The sequence below is a fragment of the Silurus aristotelis genome (genome assembly GCF_946808225.1).
Source record: "Silurus aristotelis genome assembly, chromosome: 11".
Classification (NCBI taxonomy): Eukaryota; Metazoa; Chordata; class Actinopteri; order Siluriformes; family Siluridae; genus Silurus; species Silurus aristotelis.
The window spans coordinates 13,895,957-13,921,694 of record NC_139584.1 but is presented as its reverse complement, the minus strand read 5'-3'; the positions used below and the strand labels follow the sequence as shown (position 1 = coordinate 13,921,694).

General features: G+C 38.6%; 1 protein-coding gene across 3 annotated transcripts in view; it reads right to left on the bottom strand.

Annotated features, from left to right (window-relative positions):
* The window catches only part of magixa (MAGI family member, X-linked a), a 66,619-nt gene that overhangs the window by 40,763 nt on the left and 118 nt on the right, over positions 1-25,738 (bottom strand). For 2 of the 3 annotated variants that reach the window (XM_083553620.1, XM_083553618.1), the window contains exons 1-4: positions 25,291-25,738; positions 16,124-16,413; positions 10,774-10,890; positions 6,221-6,340 (exon numbers count right to left, since the gene is read on the bottom strand). The exon at positions 25,291-25,738 is cut by the window's right edge. In XM_083553620.1, the coding sequence (XP_083409746.1) occupies positions 6,221-6,340; positions 10,774-10,890; positions 16,124-16,403 (517 nt within the window). In that variant the 5' untranslated portion in view covers positions 16,404-16,413; positions 25,291-25,738. Of the gene's footprint in view, positions 1-6,220; positions 6,341-10,773; positions 10,891-16,123; positions 16,414-19,195; positions 19,328-25,290 lie in introns of those variants that run through there. The other variant, XM_083553619.1, reaches the window with a different exon arrangement.

The following is a 25,738-nucleotide window of genomic DNA, read 5'->3' as shown; positions in this document are numbered from 1 at the left end:
TTTCATGGGTTTTTATTGACAAATATTCAAAAATCACCATGTTTAGATTTATTCATACCCTTTATATTGCAATGTTTCAATAATCAATAGAAAAGCCTTTGTTCTTAATGGAGGCCTGCAAACGCTTCTTGAGGTCTCCACAAGATTTTTACAGGTCTGCTACGGAATGTTTCCCCACTCTTCCTTCGCAAAAGCCTCCAGTTTTTGGAGATTGGAAGGCTTTCTCTCATTGACGCCGATCTTTAACTCTCTCCACAAATTCTGAATTGGGTTCAGGTCAAGGCTCTGACTCGGCTACTCCAGAATATTAATGTAGTTGTCCTTGAACCATTGCTTGACCATTAGCGCTGTATGCTTTGAATCATTATCCTGTTGGTCCAATTCTTTGGCAGGTTGAGCTTCTGTGCTGATGCACTAGGTTTTCATCAAGAATCTTGATATAGTCCTTCTTTTTCATGATTGTCATGATCTACAGGTAACAAGGTTACCTATCACTGGCAGAGAAGCATCCCCATAGCATGATGTGACCACCGATGTGCTAGACCGTTGGAATGGTATCCTTAGGATTGAAGAATTCTCCTTTCTTAGGCCAAACATATGCAACATCCATATGTCCAAAGAGCTCCAGTTTAGTCTCATCTGACAAAAGGATGGATGACCAGAAGTTTGGATCTCTATCTAGGTGACCCCTTGCAAAGACTAGGTGCGCTTCCTGCTGTTTCTAGGTAGGGAGTGGTGTCTTTCTAGGTCAATGTCCATGGAGACCAACTCGATGCAGAATACACTGAACGGTGGATCTTGATACCGCCTCCCCTGATTGGTTGAGGGTGTCTAGTAGAGCTTTGGTGGTGATACAGGTTGATGTTTGCATCGTGGCAGATCTTTTTTAGCGACTCTAGAGTATACTTTGCACTTTCTGCCATCCAGGTTTTTGACAGTGTTGAATATGAACTTCCTGATGATATTCTGTACGGTTGATACAGGGACATCCAGTTCTCATGACTGAGGTCTTTTTTTTTTGGCTATGGTGACAGTAACTTACAAAAGTGAGTACACCCCTCAAATTTTCAGCAATGTGACACAGCATGAGGACTCAACTTCTTTGACCCTTGCGAAGCCTGTTCCGAGTGGAACCCATTTTCTAAACCCTATGTATGAATCTCTATGATCTTATTGCCTAGGCCAACTTTATTCTCATTATTCTCCCTTGAGAACATATGTCCCCTGCTTAAATGTGAGGGGTGTACAAACTTTCACGATATATATATATATATATGTCTCAAAGGATTATTTGATTGAATAGAGATTGGTCCCAATGTTTATTGGACACTGCTCTTTCCTTGTCCTGTCTGGAAGCATAGCGCCTCCTTATGATAACTGGCAAACCTCTAAAAGCGGTAAAACCTCAAGCAGCTGCCAATTAGTAAATAAAAAATGAACAAGACTGACTTCTCAAATTGGGGCTACATAACATATCAAAACTTTTTAAATATTAGTATTAGTAAGTAGCTGCTGTTTACTGGGCATGTCTTGGAAAATACCCCTTATACACCTTAGACAAAAGATTGTGACACATAAACACATGCTCATTCCATGTTCAATCCCCATTTGCTGTTATAATAACCTTCACTCTTCTGGAAAGATGTTCTACTAGATTCTATTACATTTTGTGCTTTTTTACCCACAAGAGCATTATTAAGGTCAGGTACTGGTGTAGGTGAGGTGAGTCAGCCTGGGGTGCAGTCAGCATTACAATTCATCCCAAAGGTGTTCAATAGGGTTGAGTTCAGAGCACAGGCCAATCCAGATATTCCACTCCAACCCATGTATTCATGGAGATGGATTTGCGCACAAGGGCGTTATTATGCTTGATTCTCCTCGTTAAAGTAAAAGTAAAATGTAATGCTAACAACCACGAATGCCTGGAAAAGTTATGTGTTCTAATACTTTTGCCGATAAAGTGTATCTTGTGTTTCCAAATGTCTCCTGTTTAAACTGCAGGTACTCATAGAAAGCTTTGTGGTAAGTATCTGGTGTATAATCAATATTTCTGTTAAAAAATCTGCTGTTTGTGTGGTAATAGCCGCTAGTAACTAATATGTGAGAATAAGTAAATATCTAACTGTAATCAAGCAGTAAGTAATTGGTAATAACTGAGGGGGGCAAGCACTAAAGCTGTGTAGATCTTGTTCCCTTCATCACTTTGTTCAATCATCACCAACTTTGCAATACACCATCATGAGAAAAACCCAAACAAACAAATTACGGGTTAAAAAAAGACCCTGAAAAAAAATCCAATATTTAATGGCCATGAAACATTTAGACGTTTAATAAATAGTTTAGAGTGTGCTATAAACCAGTCCTTAGTTTCCAATAAATTACATTGTTAAAGGAACACATTTATTGCACACTGCAGTTATATCATATTATATTATAAATATTATATTATATTATATTATATTATTCCACTTGTTTTTCCCGTCATACTGTCCCTAGTTTAAATACTACAATACTTTGAATCATCTTTCAGAAATCTCTGCTTGTTTTAAAATGCATAAATGCATTTCGAAGCTAAAACAGAAACACTCTGGAGTCAATTGCTATTGAACAGTAAAGCAAAGCTCCAGCTACACTTAACTGCTCCAAGCTGCACACCAGGACACATACCACCCTTAAAATTGTCCTGCGAACAAGTCTTTTTATAAAAGAAATTAATTAGTTCCAACATCAAAACTGTTTGCTTTGATTGCAACTTAGCATCAAAAGCTGCCTAAGACAAGACTCTCCCTCTGAAAGCAGTAACATTTTGAAGGCAGTAGCTTTTGATTTTAGCAGTAAAAAAGTAGCAAGCTAGAGAAAGAGAGAGAGAGAGAGAGAGAGAGAGAGAGAGAGAGAGAGAGAGAGAGAGAGAGAGAGAGAGAGAGAGAGAGAGAGAGAGAGAGAGAGAGAATGCAGAAAAGGCAAAGCAAGCTGAAGCAGTAATTGCAGAGAAAATCCTCTTTTCTCTTGTGTACAGTCAGGAATAAATAGCAGCAACAGTTCAACATTACAAATGAAACATCTCAATTGGGGGAACTGATTTACTGCCCTCACAGACAAAGTTTAAACAAATGATGATGATTATTATATATTGTTACATGCATTTCCTAGCACATTCCACTTAAGCTGTATGATAGCAACAAAAATGATGTTATAAAGGACACTTATAAAGAACATCTCATTCATTTTTATCACCACATTATCTGTGTAAAGCTGCTTTGAGACAATGTTCATTGTTAAAATGGCTTTACAAATAAAAATGAATTGAAATGAATTTTAATTGATATTTCAAAGAGATTGCATGTTTTATGCTATATTCTAAAATAAATAAATAAATAAATAAATAAACTTCAACGCAACACATTTATTCACGACTTTACTCAGATACACAAAGAATAAACTCGTGTGAAAAATGTTTTTAATCACTAAACATTTGTTTTAATGATTCACCAAGACTCAAATCAAGTACCAAAAACGGCCAAGAATCTTCTTCTTTATTGGCGGTTTGCATTCTTATGTAGAGAATTACCGCCATCTACTATAGTAATGGATCAGAGATACATTATATATATCCCTATTCCCTAGACCAAAAGAAACTAAATGGTGCACACATCCAGCAATTAAAACCGTCCATGTGAAAACATAGCAAAATTTATATTTTTTTTTTATCAATTGGCAGCCCTAAAATATTAATATAGAAAAATCCCATAAATCCAAAATGAAGTCCAGTATATTTTAGTCAAAGTGCTAGCTAGACATGTGTTGTTAGCTAAAAAACACAGGAGATGGCACAAATTGGTTCAGATAACAAAATACAGAGGGGGAGCCAAAAATATACAACGTGCACAGACAGGAGTTTTGTTCTCAATACTACTTAGCTAGCTAGCAGCAAAAAAGTAAGTTTACAGGTTACACAGCAAATGAATGTGTGGTCCTGTGAGACCCGAGAACCTAAAACCCTGGCTTAGTTAATGAGAGAAATAAATACATGGGAGCAGGTCGCTTTGTGCAGTATGAGCTTCTGCTGAGGATGCTTGGATTTCTAACTACAGCTGCAACAGTAGTTCTCTTTGAGCTTGCTGGAATTAAGGACATTTTAGAAGTGGGTTATCAGCCTGTGGCTAAATGCCAAATACAACAGACAGAGACATGTCCTCATCAGTAATAGTAGCACAAGCGCCAGCTTGCTAGAGACAAGACTTTTCTCATGAATGGCATCCTGGGAGTGCTGCCCCATTAAAGTTAGTCTGGACTAGATGCCTTCTCCATTGGTTGAGGGACAATGGGGTGAAATCAGACAAGACATTCATGCAGAAGAACAGAAAACACACCCAAAAGTCATGTCTGAATTTTTTGTAAAATCTTGGCAGGGCACATATGGATCACTTTGTCAAAGCCTGAATTACTTATGGTCCAGTGGGTCTCCTTGACAGGGCCGAGTCCAATGAGTCTGTGCAGTGGCTTATGAATGCATGATTATTATTATTATTTTTTTTTTGCACATTTTGCAATCAGGTCAATCAGGAATTTTGAAAAACTGTGCCAGGCCCCACAGAGTGGAGTGTAGGTCAAGTTCCACCATCACTTGGATCTTGTGTGCCTGGTTCCTAGAGTACTAGCCTGAGTACTAAAGCAACAGTCAAAATCGAAGGTATAAATACAGGGAGTCCCAGAGTTCTAATGGTTTAACTTACGATTGTTCGATCTAACAACGACAATAGTGATACGACAAAATGTAAACTATTTGAAATTTTGCACAGCAGGCAAATGTAACAGCATATAAGCGGTACAATACTTTGGGATGCTGCCAGAATATATGCATCTCAGGATCCTAGTTGCTTAAGAACTCTGTAGTTTTTTTAATTAAAATATTTCTCTTAAAAAAATACTTCCTTCCATATATTACCCCAGAACATGCTATAAAGTCATCCCATTCCCATATTCAGTTTAACATCTAAGCCTTGTTTTAATCTGGTTGCTGTTACCATAGATGCTTTTTTTGCATGCTCTTAATTTACCCTTTGGAATATGGTTAGACATTTGTAGTGTTGCCCTCTGCTTGTTCTTTTACTCAGATTTGGATTGTATTAATTAGCCAGCTTTTGCCAAGAAACACCTTCTGCACACAAATCTTTAACATTCTTCTGAGTCCAGTGTATTACATCAAATAATAAACAGTATGCAAAGAAAGCTAAGAAAGAAAACAACAAAATTGCAAAAAGCTTATTGTGACACTAAATGTTTATCCTTTATTTATACAGAAAGGGACACTAGGCAATGAATGATCAAGTCTTGACAAAAAAAAAAAAAGGACAACAAAAATCAAATCAGCAAGCGGCCAGCTGCAGTGACCATACCTGCCCGAGCCCAATATGGACAACTATAGCTACAATTTCAACTCATGTCTAAGTCTCTTAAATGACAAAATATACAAAGTAAAATACATATTTTCAGATTTTACCTCTGCATAAAATGAACTGTTGGAATCTGATCAAGCCTGACATTTATATGCATCAATAGTGTTAACGCTTGACAGCACATCTTAAGCCTACATTTATTGAAGTGTAAAAATTAGAGATATGGAATATAAGTTATTGCATCTGCATTCGAAAAAAAATCTTTAAAGGGTTGATCTCAGATTTGAGATGATTTGTGTGGTGCATTTTGCTTGCACAGCTAATGAAGCACTGTCCAAAATGTCTGTTCTTTCAAGGAAGTTTGTGTACTGCACCATCATAAAGAACTCAAAATAAATAACAAGCTAAAGGATTTTATGGGTTCTCTCTAAGGTGGAAGCTTAAAGGTAATGTATGGAATGTTAAAACAAAAGTTTCCACGCATAGTGCAATGTTCAAGGGACAACTGCAGAGTCCGAGTAGCAATAATATTTTGGGCAAAAATCTAAATAACACAAAGCACAGTAAATAACCAGTCAGTTTGCACTTAGAAATGTACTAAAAGTAAATGGCCCTGTACAAGTTCCACATAATGGCACATCGTTAAAGATTTAAATATCGACCAAGTAATTCAGACATCTATTGAAAGCTAACTTTGGGTGATCAACAGCTATGATTCATACAGTCTACACACACGTCCCAAAATGTTCCTTTCACAAATGTTTCCTTAAAAATCGTGTACGTTTGTAATATGAAAAAAATCTACATTTGATACTGATACTGACCTTTGAACTTGCCGCTCTCAAGCAGAGCTCCTGACTCCTCCAGAGAAAAGAATTCTTCGATTGAGACAAAGTTGTAGTCCACCCCGGAGATCTCTCCGTCCCGTGGCTGCCTGGTGGTACCTACATCACACAAACACGTACACCATAATGCATACAGAAAAATAGATTCAAGCTATAAAGTTTGCTAATTACAATATATTCATAACACAAGCCTGTACAGAACTACATGGGCGTGACAGATTTCACAATGATTGAGAGTGCCAGTGTTTTGTCTAAATATTACTACACAAAATATTAGGGATCAAATATTCAAGAGGCCACATCTTGTGTGTATGTCACTACTTCCTGCTCCTTTCCATGTCAAATTAAAGTTAAAGTAATACATTATTTAATTAAAGCAAATTAAATAAAAAATGGCAGCACTGAGACACAGCACAGAGTACACAGGTACATAGATACACAGCACAGAGTACACAGGTACACAGATACACAGCACAGAGTACACAGGTACATAGATACACAGCACAGAGTACACAAGTACACAGATACCCAGCATAGAGTACACAGGTACACAGATACACAGCACAGAGTACACAGGTACACAGATACACAGCACAGAGTACACAGGTACACAGATACACAGCACAGAGTACACAGGTACATAGATACACAGCACAGAGTACACAGGTACATAGATACACAGCACAGAGTACACAGGTACATAGATACACAGCACAGAGTACACATGTACATAGATACACAGCACAGAGTACACAGGTACATAGATACACAGCACAGAGTACACAGGTACATAGATACACAGCACAGAGTACACAGGTACACAGATACACAGCACAGAGTACACAGGTACATAGATACACAGCACAGAGTACACATGTACATAGATACACAGCACAGAGTACACAGGTACATATACACAGCACAGAGTACACATTTAGATAGATACACGGCACAAAGTACACAGGTACATAGATACACAGCACAGAGTACACAGGTGTATAGGTACACAGCGCTGGTGCACAGGTAGATAGATACACAGCGCAGGGTGCACAGGTGCATTGATACACAGCACAGGGTGCACGGGTGCATTAATACACAGTGCAGGGTGACAAGGTACATAGATACACAGCACCAGTGCACAGGTACATACATACATACATACATACACAGCGCAGAGTGCACAGGTGCATAGATACACAGCACAGGGTGCACAGGTACATAGATACACAGCGCAGGGTGCACAGGTGCATAGGTACACAGCACAGAGTGCACAGGTACATAGATACACAGCGCAGGGTGCACAGGTTTATAGATACACTGCAAAGGGTGACAAGCTCTATAGATACACAGCACAGGGTGCACAGGTACATAGATACACAGCGCAGAGTACACAGGTGCATAGGTACACAGCACAGGGTGCACAGGTACATAGATACACAGCGTAGGGTGCACAGGTACATAGATACACAGCGTAGGGTGCACAGGTACATTGATACACAGCACAGAGTACACAGGTACATAGATACACAGCACAGAGTACACATGTACATAGATACACAGCACAGAGTACACAGGTACATAGATACACAGCACAGAGTACACAGGTACATAGATACACAGCACAGAGTACACAGGTACATAGATACACAGCACAGAGTACACAGGTACACAGATACACAGCACAGAGTACACAGGTACATAGATACACAGCACAGAGTACACAGGTACATAGATACACAGCACAGAGTACACATGTACATAGATACACAGCACAGAGTACACAGGTACATAGATACACAGCACAGAGTACACATGTAGATAGATACACGGCACAAAGTACACAGGTACATAGATACACAGCACAGAGTACACAGGTGTATAGGTACACAGCGCTGGTGCACAGGTAGATAGATACACAGCGCAGGGTGCACAGGTGCATTGATACACAGCACAGGGTGCACGGGTGCATTAATACACAGTGCAGGGTGACAAGGTACATAGATACACAGCACCAGTGCACAGGTACATACATACATACATACATACATACATACACAGCGCAGAGTGCACAGGTGCATAGATACACAGCACAGGGTGCACAGGTACATAGATACACAGCGCAGGGTGCACAGGTGCATAGGTACACAGCACAGAGTGCACAGGTACATAGATACACAGCGCAGGGTGCACAGGTTTATAGATACACTGCAAAGGGTGACAAGCTCTATAGATACACAGCACAGGGTGCACAGGTACATAGATACACATCGCAGAGTACACAGGTGCATAGGTACACAGCACAGGGTGCACAGGTACATAGATACACAGCGTAGGGTGCACAGGTACATAGATACACAGCGTAGGGTGCACAGGTACATAGATACACAGCGTAGGGTGCACTGGCAAAAAGATACACAGTGCAGAGTGCACAGGTAAATACTGTAGATACACAGGTATATAGATACACAGCGCAAAGTGCACAGGTACATAGATACATAGATAAACAGCGCAGGGTGCACAGGTACATAGATACAGAGAACAGTGTATACAGGCTGCAATGATACACATAGCAGGATGCACAGGTACATAGATACACAAAGCAGGGTGCACAGGCTGCAATTATATACACACCACAGTGAATATCATGTTTTATTAAAATGGATTCAGATTAAATGTCTTCACATTAACTCACACATTAACAGTGGTAAGATTTGGTAGTACAGCTTTACAAAATCAGATTACGTTGTCTCATTTTACTGTCTTTAATGTTCTTTATCAAAGAAACACAAAAAACAAGCAACTGTGGGTTTTTTCTAAATGTGTTAATAAGGTGTAGATCATTATTATTTTATGTACAGTTATACTATAGTACAGTTTACTTGCCATTTCTGCCTCACCACTAACAAATCACCATAAACATCTTAACAGAGAGTATTAACCTTTAATCGGTCCTTGGGGTCTATATGACCCCAATCGACTTTTCCTTGATTAAAAAAAAGGGTTCCCTTCATCTGAGTGGAATAATATTTTGTGACTTTTCCTACATAATCTATCTATACACACACAAAAAAACTGGGCTTGATTCGGTTGTTCTGAAGGTATGTAAAAAAAATCTTTTACACTTCTGGTCTTCGGGGTCAATATGACCCCACATTGAAATGAATGGGAAATGTGAAAAAAACTCAATATTTTTTCTTCATTTGTCAAAAAAAAATCTATAAATCCAGCATAAATCAGAAATTTAGATCATCATTCAAGTGATTTTTTCATAAAAAATTAATATTTCATATGCAAGCTTATGGTGTAGTTGAGGAATTGTGTGGTAAATAGGTACAAAAGTACTTCATATCTCCCAAAACACAGCATTAATGAATAGATGAGAAGTAAACAAAAAAATATATATATTATTTGTATAATTAAAAATGTATATTTTTTGTATAATTTCTCTATCAATTGTTGGGGTCATATAGACCCCAAAGACCAGATTTGTCAACAGGAAACGAAGACCTTATGAGGGTTAATCGCTGCTTCAACAAACTGAATTTCTACAATTGACAACTCATACAACATTTTGCTTTTGACTGGTGAATGGGGTCAAATGTGAACTAGGTTAAATGTTTGTATAAGGTGTAAAGTAAAAAAAAAAAAATCCATCAGTATGCAGCTGGCAAATTACCTATCCACTAAGGAGAAAGTTAGTCTTCCATGTTGCCTAAATAGCAAAGCTAACTTCATTGCTTTATGATTTTGTTGTCTAATGACACTTTTACAGTGAAACTTGACGGCATGTAGGCATCTGTTGCTATTTTAAAGGGTCACGTTGAGTCACCTATGTGAAAGCAACATTAAAGTTTATTGTATTATGACACATGAACACATTTCGTTGATCACAATATGCATCATAATACACAGGGAGGCAACAAAACTTGAAAAATAAAATGTGTGGAACTGATAAAAACTGATATTAGTAATAAAACTTTTAATGATTGTACATTCAGTAGACAAACCGAAAACACTGAAATATGGGAACACAAAAAAAAACAACATTTGATCATTCTAAAGTGTTTAGTACAAATGCAATGCCTCAGCTGCATCATTTGCATCAAAACAGAGCCTTCTGTTGTTATACCAATGCTGATGAAATCTGTTGAAGTATATTATCACATAATTTATAACAATATTGATATTTATATCACATCTTGCCGAGCCTCACACACTACACACCGACACACAGTGTAGCAGATAAAAACTTAATATGTTGTGTCAATCTAATACAAAAGCTTTCAATAAAACCCACCCCTAAAACAATCTTCAACCAAATGCAGCTTAATGCTTTAATCATTTCTTTCTAACAAGACACAGGAGAAGTGCAGGACCTAGATTTACATACCTGTACATCGAAAACTTAATTGAATTTGAATTTTATAAATCTACATGAATACTGCACTAGAGGTCAAAAAGATACACTCAGCAATACACTAGAATTATGTGAATTTTGCTAAATTATTTGCGAATGAGCTAGTGTCACTTACAGGGCACGGCGCGGAGGTAAAGGTTCTCTCGTATGACTTGCTGCAGTTGGCTGTCCATGGAGCCAGGTGTGAAGCACTTGCTTAAATATAATCTCAGGTCTTTACACAGAGTGGAGCCTAGAGGAAAAAATGACACCAAAATATTTACCACCCAATACACATGCAACTCAGAACACAATCAATACCTCCCTTAATAACTATTCACAGCGCTCAAATTAAGTTTCCCACTGACATAAAAAAAAGAAAATAATTGTACTGTTTAAAGTAATAATAAAGTACTGTTTTATAACCATGGTTTTTGGTTCAATGTCTTAAATTTCTTTTTATTATAATTTTTTTTACAGGTTTTTTTTTGTATCAGGGTACAGCTAGATGCTACCCATTAAGTGATTTGAGTGAGCTGATATGCAACTTAAACTGTAGAATATATAAGGCAAAGAATTGGCTTTTGATTTTGGTTTTTATTATTTTATAATTATTTTAATTACTATTGAATACATTTATTTAAATGTAGCCTGAACGTTTACATGTTTTTTTTTCACTTTACAATTGGAACCAATTTTGCTCTTATAAGCCATTTTTACAACAGTTTTCCTGTGGGATTGGGAAAGTAATCGGATTCGGATTCTAATGTTTCTGATCATTTAAACACGTGAATGACGTTTTTGCTAATTCTTTTTCACTGGCTGTAGGTTAAGTCCACACCTGACTGACTTTGTCCCTTTTCCTTTGATCTCACTAATAAATAAGCTGTTTTAGCCTGTTTTATTCCCAGGATGTTTTTTGTGTTTCGCACCATTCTGTGCTAACTCCAGAGCCTGTTGTTTCTAAAAATCCCAGATTTCTAAAACACTCAAACCAGTGTCCAACAACCATGCCATGAAGTCACAAAGATCACACTTTTCCCTCAGTCTAATGTTCGATGTAAATATTTCCTGAAGCTCTAGACTCATATGTGCAGTATTCAATACATCGTGCTGCTGCCACTTGACTTATTGCTGATTTATTAATGATACAAATTTGCAGAGATTTTGATTAAAGTGGACGGTGAGTGTATAATAACACAAAATGTACACATGCTATTCTTAACTACAAAATCATTGAAAGCAAGTAAAAGGTATACAGCAAACCACTTAAACACAGAAGACAAACAACAGACTAATAGTGTTGTTTCCATTCACCACTCAGGAAAAAAACTGTGTCAAGAACCCAACATTCAGCTGCTTCCTAGTATCACCTTTCATCGATTTTCTCCTCTTTCAGGCTGTGCTAATTCACACAATACCACTCCCAATTCACAATAAAAATGTATCCAGAAACCAGCAAAAGCCTCAAGGACTAGCGTGAATTGTGAGGCGAAACAATTTTGCCCTCCCATCTGTTTTTTTTAAGTGCTCTGTGACCTTAAACAACAGCCCCTTCTATATAATAAGCAGATGCACACAAAGCATCTCATGCCGTATGTGCATCTGACTGCTCTTCTCTGCTAACAGTGATCAATCCTGCCAGGGCGAGTGGTGAGATCAGTAAAGGTTAAAAGGTGGAGTGTGCTTACCAAGTCTACTTAACAGCAAACAGTCAAGCCTACCACAACGGACAAGGAAGAAAAGCAGAAGCAAGGCTGAACTATTAACAAAGCCAAAAACTTTAGGAAAATCTTTTTTTTTACATATGTTCAGTCTCATTTTGTTTTGCACACAAATGTGTCCTCAAAGTCAATTCTAACCTAACCTTTTGCACTTATATACAAGGGTCACCAACACTTCTAAAATAACAATTTTGCTTAATTTTCCTTTAATTATATGTTATTATTAATAATTAATGATATTTATTATGTGAAGACACTGATCATGTTAATGATTTCTCACAATAATTATCAACAATGATTTAACTAGGTAGGAAACAGATAGATGCAGCTCACTGGTAAGTGGCGCTATGGTGAGCTATTTTTAGAAAAGGCCCATGTTGGTGACCCCTGGTATATACAAATGTAATAATATAATACTCTATATTTTAAATAGATCACTATATATAATTTAAAAGTAGCATCTCAAAGCACTTTCCAAGCATAAAAAAAATAAAAATAAATAATAGTAATAATAATAATAAAACTAATGAGAAAAATAAAAGAAGTAAAAATACATCACAGAATACATCACAAAAATAAAAATGTACAAAAAAGCAATCCTGAAAAAGTGAGTTATAAGACATTTTTAAAAACAGTAAAAGACTCTATCTAATCTCAGTGGGGAGAGAATTCAACAGCTTTGGTGCATGTGAGGAAAAAGTGTGATCACCCATAGCGCATAAATGGGTAGGGGGGAACAACTACAAATCAGGAATTCTCGCTAACCTTTCCCTCGCTCCTTTACATTCAAAGCACTTCTAGCAGACTGGCATTAGCTTTAGCAAGTTTCTTCAGTCTGGGCTTCTCCTGTAACAAGGCCGGTTGTGACATCTTGTCTAATCCCAGTTAAGGAGAGCTCGCCTTGGAGTGTAGACAGTTAAAAGTTGTGTCAAATAATAAGGTGCCGTACCATGTAAGGCTTTATAGGTCAGCATTAGAATTTAAAATCAACCCGGTAACTGACGGAGCCAAAGCAATGACTCCAAAACTGGAGAAATATGCTCACCAGACCTGGTCTTAGTCAGAATCCTAGCAGCTGAATTTTGGACAAATATTTACACTCATGTGCATTGCAATTCAATCAGCTATTTATATAGCAGCAGTACAATGAATAAAATAATGCAGATACTGGTCAAAAGCTTCAATGAATGTTCAAATCAAACATAGAAATAGGGGAAAATTGTGATCTCTGTGATATCATGGCATGGTTGTAGGTGCCAAGTGGGTTGGTTTGAGTACTTCAGAAATGGCTGATCTGGAATTTTCATGAAACATTCTCTTAACACAGAATGGTGCAAAAAATGAATAAATAATTGAGTGAGTAAAAATGATATAGATGGAGCATGGCCAGAAAGTAATTAATAAACTCATTTTTACAACCATGGTGAGCAGAAAAGCACCACAGAATACACAACAAATAAAACATTAAGGTGTCTGGGACACAACAGCAGACTACTATACCACATCAGGTTCTACTCACATCAGCCAAGAACAAGAATTTGAAGCCATAACACAGTTTGTACATCAGTAATTACTGAACAGTAGCAAGAAGAGAGTAGATTGCAGATTGTTGTTACTGCCTGATGCACTAATATGGATCACTACGTGCTTTTTAAAAATAGCACGAGGGTGAGAGTAAAGGAGGACAACACGACAGCTGGAATAAAAAATCAGCAGGTAAAAATCAGCAATTTAAGAATATTCACCAAAATTATATCAAGATTAAATTCTGCTTATGTTAATATTAAATAATACATTTTTATCATATTTTCTATAAAGTCCAAAGGTTCCAAAACACAGCTAACCAGAGACGAGCCTGTAGAGTAGCCTACTTGTACTTTCAGGTCAACTCTATTCACAATGAAATCTACTATTATTTTTTTTATGTGGACTCATGAATTTTAATATACTCATAATAATTTTAATACTTAATACATTGTGTATGTTTTATATAACACATGCACAATATCTCACAAAAGTGAGTACACCCCTCACATTTCAGCAATTATTTCATTATATTTTCTTAAGAAACAATACTATAGAAATAAAACTGGAATATATTTTAGAATAGTCAATGTGCAGCCTGTATAAGCAGTATAAATTTACTGTCCTCTAATAATAACTCAACATACAACCATTATTGTCAAAATAGCTGGCAACAAAAGTGAGTACATCCTAAGTGAACAGGCCAAAACTGTGTTAAAAGTGTCAATATTTTGTGTGAGCACAATTGATATTTAGCACTGCCTTAATCCTCCTGTGCATGGGATTTACCAGAGCTGTACAGGTTGTTGCTGGGATTCTCTTCGTCTCCTCCATAACAACATCATGGAGCTGCTGGATATTGGACAAATGGTGCTTCCCCACCTTTCACTTAAGGATGCCCCACAGGTGCTCAATAGGTCTGAAAATGTACTTGGCCACTGCATCACCTTCACCTTCAGCTTCCTCAGCAAGGCAGTTTTCATCTTGGCGGTGTGTTGGGATGTTTTCATGTTGGAAAACTGCCGTTTGGCCCAGTTTCTAAAGAGAGGGCATCATGTTCTGCTTCAGAATGTTACAGCTTAAGTTGGAATCCATGTTGGAATCCAGCTCCCCAAAACCAGCAACACTCATGCAGCCCACATTAATGATGATTCCACCACCATGCTTGACTGTAGACAAGACACACTTTTCTTGATTCTTCTTACCAGGGCATCCCCACACATGCTGGACACCATCTGAGCCAAACAATTTTTTCTCATCAGACCACAGGACATGGTTTCAATAGTTCATGCTCTTGGACAGGTTGTCTCAGCTGTTTGCGGGCTTGCTTGTGAGCCAGCTTTAGAACAGGCTTCCTTCTGGGACAACGGCCATGCAAACCGACTTGTTGCATTGTGCGTATGGTCTGAGCACTGACGAGCGGACCTTCTGCTTCTGCAGCCTCTAAAGCAATGCTGCCAGCACTCATGCGTCTGTTTTTTGAAGCAGCTTCTGCACCTGATGCACAGCATGAGGACTCAACTTCTTTGATGGACTCTTGCCAGGCCTCTTTACAGTGAAACCTGTCTTGGAAAACATCTGTATGAGCCAGGCCACTGCACTGTAACTTAGTTTTAGAGTGTTAATCATCTTCTTATAGCCTCGGCCATCTTTGTAGAGAGCAACAATTCTAATTCGAGTAGTTTGCCATGAGGTGCCATGTGGAACATGCAGTGGTTAGTAGGAGAGAATTGAACTCAAAGCAACAAATTTTAACTGCTCTAATACAAGATACACAAATTTGTATGTTCCGGTCAAGCAGACAAAAACTTGAACATGATGCATTGGACATGTGGCTATGTATGGTTCAGTGAAAATGGCTGTTATTACTTAGGGTGTACTTACTTTTGTTGCCAGCTTTTTAGACAGTAATGGCTGTATGTTGTGTTTTTTTTAGAACAGTAGATCTATACTGCTATAATCTATACTATTTATTTATTATGCAATTGTTTATAGGTTTAATGTTTATAAAAATAATGAATTTCATGTCCTATTTCCTCCATGTGTTGAAACAAAAGCAGTACATTTATTAAAGAGCTTTGAAGAGATTATTATGCAGCATTTTAGAGATCGGATACCTGCAAAGCAAAGAGCAGGAGAAGGCTGGCATGCCAATATATTCAGCAGATACAAGAATTCCTTACTCAGCTAATAAAAAAAAACAGCCTGAAATAAATTTATAAGCTGTACTGCTTTTACCTGGTGAAACAGTTTTGATGCGGATGGGATGAGGACAAGAGTTTAAAACCCCTCTGACATCTCCCAGGGTCATGCCCAGGACAGGGGTGCCACCAATCTCCAGGATAATGTCACCGACAGTGGCGCCTCCTCCGGGTGCTGCCGTGACGAATGGGAACTCGCCATAGTCGGCGCCACCTCCGATAGCCACACCCAACTCTCCCGAAGCTCCACCCAGAGGAACGAAGCTCTCCTGAACTTTTGAACGCCAGTGCAGCTTCTTCACTGTAGCCTTAGACATGGCACCAACGCTGCAAGAAGACAGATTGAAAACTGTGAGCAGTTTCTCTATAACGCGCCCATATTCCTGTGGCACAAACACATTGCATATGATTGAAAGATATTGACGCTCTTTTTAAGAAGCAGTAGTCAGCTGGAAATGCAGTGTAAATGCAGTTTTGATTATAGATAATAATAATTTCACTTATATGTTCCACATTTTTACTCTACAGTCTGCACTAATAAGGCCCCTCAGAATGCAATAATGCATTCTGAACCACAGTAAGCCACTTCACCTATATTTTATAATTTCCATTTTCACCCAAATACATTCAAATGTAAACACCTGCTGGTTAAAAAGAGGAAAAAGTAAGCCATCAGCGAATTAGCATCTATAATCTATAGCATTTAATTAGCAACATGCGGCTCTGTTATCACAGAGGTATGCTTGTGTCTGCACAAAAATAGAGCTTCTAAACTTAATTTCGTGGCCAACCGGTGTGTTCTACTTCCATAATGGGTTGTAGCGCAAAAAATGTCATCTTTTCCCAGAGAAAACATCTTGAATAGAGTCATCTCCGCGTAGTATTTCTCTTGCATTTCTCACCTGCACTATTTTTACTCATTGCTTGCTCCTGCACTCATTCAAAAAAATTATAAAATCAAAAGAAAGATGGACTAACCTCATATAAGATTCTAAATAAATTAGAAACAGAACAGGAGATACATTTGTCTAAAGACATATTATACACTATAAGGACAAATATTTGTGGACACCTGAGCATAAGATTTGTGTATGTTTTTTGAACATTCCATTGCACATTTAGTGCCCTTTGCTGTTATAATAACCTCCACTCTTCTAGAACAATGTTCCACTATATTTTGGAATGTGCTTGGACAAAAGTATTGGGTCACATGACTTTTCCAACAATGTGTATATCTTCCCCAAACTGTTACCCCAAAGTCAGAACCACACAGTTGCATTGATGTCTTTGGATACAGCATTTAACTTTATTCGAACTAGGAGACCCAAATCTGTTCCTATAAAACAATGCCCCTGTGTACAAAAGCCAGCTCAATAAAGATATGATTTACATGGGTTGGAGTGGAAGATCTTGAGTGGCCTGTTATAGAGCTCTAAACTCAACACTATTGAACACCTATGGGATGAATTGGAATGCTGACTGCAAAACAGACCTCCTCACCTACATCAGTGCCTGACTTTACTAACATTCTCGTGGCTGAATGAGCAAAAAAACGCTGGCGATTTATCTAGCCAAAATAGAGCATTTTCAAAAAAGTCCTTCCAATAAATTCAATTTCTAAATGTTATTTTTTTTTTTTCATAATATGAATGTAGAAAAAATCTATTCAAAATCAATCAATATTTGTATTTAATTGCTGCAATCATTGTGGCCCATTCAACAAAATAAAAAACAAGACAGTGAACAATGTTCTTCTGCATTTGCTATCCGGGTTGCTGAAGATTAAGGTCACACTGTACAAACTTCAGATATTGCATTTTTGTCAAAATAGATGGAATGTTCACTCACAATTGAATCAATTCGAAGAGACCCAACATTAATATATGTGTGCTCAATACAGAAATCAGACGTTTCAGTGTGGACGAGGAATTTGTTTTGTTTTTTTATGTTTAAAAACACCCCTGCAGATGAAAATCATTTTAAAAACTAAAATGCATTTTTAGATTTTTTTCAGATTCATTTGGATGTAGCCTGAGTTCCTCAGCATGCATGCAATTCTCAAACTAAAATTATACAAAGCACAGCATTTGGGACATCTCTAACTAATTACTTAAAAACATCAAAACCGCATCTAGACTGGACATTTTTTTTCAAACCTGAAGTGGTTTAGGCTTTCGTGCGCATTGTGGTAAAGTTGAATATACACTATATTTCCAAAAGTATTGGGTCACCTTACCGTTCCTGCTATATGTGGTTCTTTTCCAAACTGTTACCACAAAGCTGGATGTCTTTAGATTCGCTATAATACAATTTTGCATTCACTTCAACTTGGAAACCAAAACCTGTTCAAGCATGGCAATGCCCTTGTGCACAAAGTGAGCTTCTTGAAATCTGGTTTACATGCTTTGGAGAGGAAGATCTTGAGTGCTGATAGATCTAGAGCTCTGATCTCATCCCTACTGAACACCTTTGGGATAAATTGGAACACTGACTGTACCTCAGGTCTTGTCACCTACATCAGTACCTGCCTTTCCTAATACCCTTGTGGCTGATGAACACAAATTTCCATAAGCACACTCCAAAATCTAGTGGAACATCTTCCCAGAAGAGTGTAGGGAATTATAAGGGCAAATTGGGACTAAATGTTGAATGAAATGCACAAAAATCACATATTATACTTATGACAAGGTGACCCAATACTTTTAGAAATATAGTGTATACCTAATCTTACACAGTGAAATCAGTGGTGCATACTTCTTGATTCTTGAAAAGTTTACATAGGAAATAAGCTTTTCGTCATACGTTCCCCTCATAAATCTTAGTCAGCGGGGAGTTTTGCTTCCCTATGGCAGTCTGCAGGCTGAATACATAAGGCTGAGTCTGGAAATTGAAACAAAATAAGCAAACAGATGGTCAAAACACGTGAGGAGGGGGTGTGGGGGTGAGGTGGGTGACTGAATCCGCAAACACGATTTCCCACTAGAGCATTAAAAATACATAAGGCTATTTCAAGTGTTAACAATGTTACAAGTGTTACAAGGCTTATACAATTTTAAACACGTCGTGCCAAGATACACAGATGACAGCTTCAGCACATGGCTTCTCTTACTCTTAAATCTTCCTTAGATGAGTTATCAGATAACTTTGCATGACATTCTCCTTGTCTAAGAGGCTCCGAAAACAGACAGGATGAAGAGATGGTAAACAAATTAATCCGGATGAACGTTTTTATCAAAAACCCGTGTGTTAAAGCATTCAGGCATGTCTGTGTACAACCCGTAACGAACACATTTTATGATAGTGGCACTGCAGAGCAAAGGGCGCGCATTAAGTAAGAGGACTTGCGCTGATAAGCACTGTAGGGAATAGGGAATTGCGAGGTGGAGTTCAAGGTGGGGGGGTTGGAATAACAACACAACATTAACTCCATATAACTCCATTGCTCATTATGCCACAATGCCATTTCTCAATATTCATTTACAGAGAGTGAACGTAGCTTTTAAAAGCAGCCCGAGGCCACAGGAAACGAAACCGTTTTCGTTCCAATGGTCAAAGAGGGTGAGCAACGGTATGCACAAATCTATTAATAATCCAAAGCAAACAGAGGCATGAGCAATTCAGACAGGGGACCAAAGTCCACACGGTCTGGTGCTTTGGTTTCGCACCTGTGTAACAGAGCTGAGAACATTCCAGACGCATGTTCTTCAAAACAAGAAGACTAAGGAAGACAGAGAAATCACTAAAATACACCTCTTTCACTGTGCATCATGAGCTTGTCTGTCTGCGAGTCCAGTGCTGATTATACTATTGGTTCTATAATCATTAATATAGTTTATTCATGTTCTACACCTCAACCTCACTCTGGCCTAAATCTCAGTAATCCAAAAAAATAAAAAAAATAAAAGCTGCACTTTGTGTTTTAAAAAAAAAAGTTCTATCCTTCTGAGGAGATTTGATCTTCAACAAGATATAAAAACATGCACACACACAGACACACACACGCACACACTTATCTATGGACAGATAACTTTCTTTCGTCTCATGGGAGATCAGGAATAGACTTCTACATGTTTCGCAAAAAATTTATCCTGCCAATGGGCTACATTTTATCAGAAATCTTTCCTTCTGGAAAATAGTCTAGTGCTATATCTGTATATGCGGCGAAAGAGATAAAACTGTGTCCTCGACTTCACCCCTATGCGCGCTGAGATCTTGAGACTATGCTGGGTGTTATTTTTATTTTTGACGAATATATTCATAAAATCTTTTTTTTTTTTTTTATGGAATCCAAAATTACATAAATGAAATACATCTATAGGCTATACAATAAATGAATAAAAAAAAGAACAATGCAGCTACTGATTATAGAGGTTTTTTAAAAATCTATATCATAATTTACAATAACAGTATACTCCATATTAGAACAAACGCTCTGCTCTCGATTTTGAGTTTCCCCACTGTGCCCTCAACAAAGAGAGGAGAAAACACTGTGTGGTATTAGTTGCTGAAATGGAATCCCACCGGCAGGAATAAAACACCTATTTGTTCAAGACATAAAAGCATAAATGTTTAATACATTTTTACCACTGCATTCCTAAAACCCATAAGAAAAGTATTGTGAAGGAAGTATTTCTATAAAATATAAGTTAATGACAGGATGACTCTATATATATTATATTTCCCATGTTATAGGGTAACAATAAAGAAAGCTAAACTCTTATTATTTATTTTTATTATTTTCTCTGGAAATATTTAGAGGTATTGGCATTATTGAGAGTATACTGTAGCCTAATTTAGATGCTATCAAGTTTTGTCATGTGCTGGTATCGAGATAATTGTTCGAATGCATCATTGAGTCAATTGCACGCGTCAAATGTGTCATCCGTAACGAGAGCCGATCCTCCTTTGGGGTTATTTTTCCCTCTTTTGTACATGCCGTTACCCTGGCGGTGTAATTGAATCAAACTGCTTTCACTGGAGCCTCTTTTCATCGCTTGAGCTGTTCATCAGTGTGAATAGTGAGACGTGTACTCAGGTGTGTGTGAGGCACAGGCATTTCCGCTGCTTGCTGAAGACATACCGAGTGTATAGTATTAATGGAGGCAATCAGTTTCCTGAATAAATGAAAATAAAGCACAGACAAATTACATTAATTCTGAGATGCTTAATTGTATTTGTGAATGTCTTGCTTGGTTTGAAAAATGATAGCTGTAAATTAAATGCAAAGTAAATTTGTTATTTTTGTCATTTGTTTTTATCTCACATGTTTAATGTTTTATGAAACAGTTTCAGCCATAGTTGGTCAACATAATGCAAACATATGTACATCAGGAACAGAACCAGGAATCTGAATGATCAGATTATTATTCTTTTTTTATTTAAACCCCTGCACCTTAAACCCTGACAGTTTTTTTAAATCCTATTGCCAACCATAACCTATAACCTGTAGTTATTTATTGTATTTGTACCTGCCTGTGATATTTCTTTAACACAAATGTAAATAAACCACAGTGACTCTGACTAACATATTTACTGATTATTAGTAACTGAATAACTGAGATTTGTCACACAGCTAGTGTACACACACTTTTCTTTGGCCTTTCAAATCTCACTACCCACATGAACGTAAGAATGCCCTCTCTCTCTGTCGTGATCCTAGATCTGACACACAGCTCTCCATGGACCAATAAAACACCTGCAGAGCTGGACCCTCTTCTTTCATTTTTATAAGCAATGCAGAAAATAGGAAGTGTTGCAGAAGTACAATAGGACATAGACAATATGGTCAATTGTTTGTGCAGCACACCTGACCATCACACTCATATGTGTCTTCTTGTAACTGTTGAAACAGAGATAAAAACATACAATTGGAATTTCCCTTCACTGGAACTAAGGCCCAAACATGTTTGAGTTTGAGAATACCCCTGTTCACAAAACTGTTATCACTGTGATGAAGATGAACATGAGTAGAAAATGCCCAGAGCCCTGACATCAACCCCACTGCACAGATTTGGAATGCTGACTTCTTCAGTGTCTGGTTGTGTGTCCGCTCTTGTACAGTACCTGAATGAACCAATCCCCATAGCCATGTTCTGAAATCTAGTGGAAAGACTTCCCAGAAGAATGAAGCTTATTATAACCACAAAATGCTGACTAATAGGATGTTCCTGCACATGCAAGTGTAATAGTGGTCACGAACTTTTGTCTATATAGTGGAGATAAATAAAGGAATAAACATGTGCTGGGGCAAATAAATTAATATGGAGTAGTATAAACGATAGATGAAGGAGTAATCAAAATGTAAATGTTTATACTTTTTAACACTGTGCCATTTCCACGTACCTGTTAAAGATAAGTAGGCATAAGAAGGAGAAAATGACTTTGCAAAGCGAGTACTTAGGGACAGCACAGATTTATACAGTAGAGAACGCGTTGATATCCCTGCTTGCATCAATATCCTGTTTGGCTGGAGGGCTCCTGCACCAGTCCTCATTAGCCCGGAGCTGTGAGGTCCGCAAGAGATAAAATGCAGGAGGGAGATCAATTCTGCAAGGGCCCTCCAATGATGTGATAGATGAGCTCCAATTGAGCATGGCTTTAATTGAAAACCTAAGGTCCAGAAGGCACCAGGCCAATGAGGGACAGAAGTGAGGAAGGGTTTTGCAAAAAAAAAAAAAAAGATGGTGGATTCAAAAAACAATGGTAAATAAAATCTCGGGTTTTGAACAGCTCTTGGTTTTCTGACAGCTCCACCTATAAGAAAATTTACTACACTTCGATATGAATGAATCTGGTGGGTTTTTTCTTAGGATGATTTTTACGGCTATAATAAACTAAATTTTGCTAGTACTAAAACAAGGGCATGCCTTTTTACATTCTCATACGAGGTGCCGTTATGCCAAGCCTAGGTTTGATTCCTCCTCCTAGTTTTTGACACAGCAAAGTATTACGAGACGTGACACAATGTCGCAGCCTCGGCCGCTCTCTTCAGAAACTTGCATCATCAATATTATACATTGCTTAAAGACACATTTTCAAAAACACTCTGCAGCAACGCACTGCGGCTTACCAGTGTGTGAAGCGGTTGAGCTAGCACAGCTTGGCATTCTACACAGAATCATTAAAGCATTCTGAAGGATGGAGAGCCAGAAGCTATTTTCACTTTCCCCCCACATCAGCACCAAAGGCTCCTCTGTTAATAAGAGGGGGGTTCCTTTTTACTTTACAGATACTTGTTAACAGGGTTATCTGGAATAGGAAACATATTTGTCCTTCTCACTTCAAATGCCCTGATATGAAAGAAGAGTTTGTATCACTTTTTTTCTTTTTCACAACACATCTGCTCACAAATGGACCTCTTTTAAACTGAACATCACCTCAGATTAGAGTTATTGATGCTATTTGTTGCTTTTAGTACAAACTGCTACTTGGTTAAAAAAAAAAAAAAAGAAGCAGTTTTGTAGTAACACATCATGGTACCTGCGTATATTTTTACTCTGATACCCCCACCTGCAGTATGCATAATGACACAATTGGCTTCATGGCTTTTAACCTTCATGCGACTGAGCTTTATTGCTGATTGAATGGACCATGCAATAGGGAAAAGAAGAGAGAAGAGAAGAGTGTAAAGAAGAAAGAAAAAAGGGATAGGAGATGGAGGGGAAGGAAAGGTGACATGTCAGTGAGAGGAACCGAGTAATACAGAAAGAGAAAAGAGAAGAGGAGTGGAGAGTACAGGAGTAAAGACACGTGAAAAGACAGGAAAGTGAGAAAAGGGTAGTAAAGAGACAGCTACGGAGAGAGAGAGAGAGAGAGAGAGAGAGAGAGAGAGAGAGAGAGAGAGAGAGAGAGAGAGAGAGAGAGAGAGAGAGAGAGAGAGAGATGCGGCAGACTGCTGGCACGTGTCTGGTGTAAACATCTGAATGTGTAAGTGTGTATAACAGGTCCTTCAGTGCATGCTGACTCCACAGTTGAGAATGAACCGCCATGAAATATTGTCTGCTCTGTTTACTGAAGCCATACATTTGCCAGGAATCTGCTTAGCCACCAATAGAACACTCACCTCCCCAACATGCCCTGAATTCACCATGAATATTTACAAGTGCTGCACTGATCCTAGGCTTCTTTTTTTCCATTTCCTATACATCAAAACTGTGCACCTACAACCCATACTGACAGCTTTTCTTCACACTCACCCAAGTGCCTTTACTGTGTACTGTAAGACTATTTTCGGCTTATATAAAACAATCAAAAATATAAAACACATGCATGATCTGTCAGGGGATCAAATCAGAAGAATACCTCAGCTCAGACCCACTGTTTCAGGCCGGCATTGGTTCGGGTTACTGATAAAGGAAACTGTTTTGCTATAATCGTTTTTCGGGTCGCAGCATGAACTTACACAAAACTGCACTGACACATGAGTGAAAACACTGTGGGATATTATCCTGAGCGGAGAGCTTAATGCCCGGAGCTAGTCACTTTAGAAGAAGGATTATTTACACCAAGCACAACTACTGTACTGGGAGGTCTAGGTTTGAATTTAAATATGCAGCTAATCAAGCACCTAATTATCCTAGTCAATTAACGCCATAGGACATGTGGCAATGGGAGATATGTGCTACATGGTGCTCTCTCTCTCTCTCTCTCTCTCTCTCTCTCTCTCTCTCTCTCTCTCTCTCTCTCTCACACACACACACACACACACACACACCTTACTAGAATCTGGCAGGACAGAAATCAGGACAGGTTTGGGGAAAAGTCAAAGTCTACAACATGTGCAGCTCCAGCATCCTCTTAGAAGCTGAAAGGATGTGACACTCAAGTCCATGAAAAGCTCATTGTCATCTCAGATCTGATCACACCATGTCGTGTCGTGGCATATTTTCCACATTTAACACACAACAAATCTGCAATCTGGTCCAGTGTGGAGAAGCGTGTACAGCGTATCACCATGAACAAGCAACAGTGAAATGCTGAAATCAAAGCGGAGAGGAGGAGGAGGGGGGGAGGATAGGGACAATGCAAGCACGCATACATCCTGGTGTAAATATTTCGCATAATGCAAGTTGTACAGTAGCGGTAGTGGGTTCATGACGTGCCGCGCAAAAAGAAAAGGGGGTGGAAATGAAAAAAAAAAAGCAGCAAGTGCACTAAAGCAAACGGGCCAAGAAAAAAAACAACAAACGCGATCAGGAGGCATACCTTCATAATTCCAGCTCGTTCCGTCGACGCGTCGCCTTTGCGGCTCTGATCTGGTTTATTGTGAAGCTCTAGCGGTAGGAGGTGAACGCCGCACGGAGAGATCGGAGGCTGTCGGAGGCGGTGTGCGCGAGCGTGCGACGCGGCTTAGCTTACGGATCCATAGCACTGCACTGCTGCTGATGTTGAGGATGGATGGGCTTGGGAGACGGCAAGACAGCAACGCGGCATTACAGCGCCGTGCCCATGCCTTTCGAGCTCCTCGGATAGTGCACACAGCGGAACCGGGTGCAAATGACACCGCCAGGTCGGTGCAGCTCAGGTGCGTCCCGGGGTTCGGTAACAAGGAAGCGATGATCAGAAGGAGAGGAGCAGAGGGAAGAGGAGAGGAGGAGAGCGGAGCCCGGATGAGGAGGGAACGCCGTGAGAAGTAGCGCCTTCAGGACCGCCC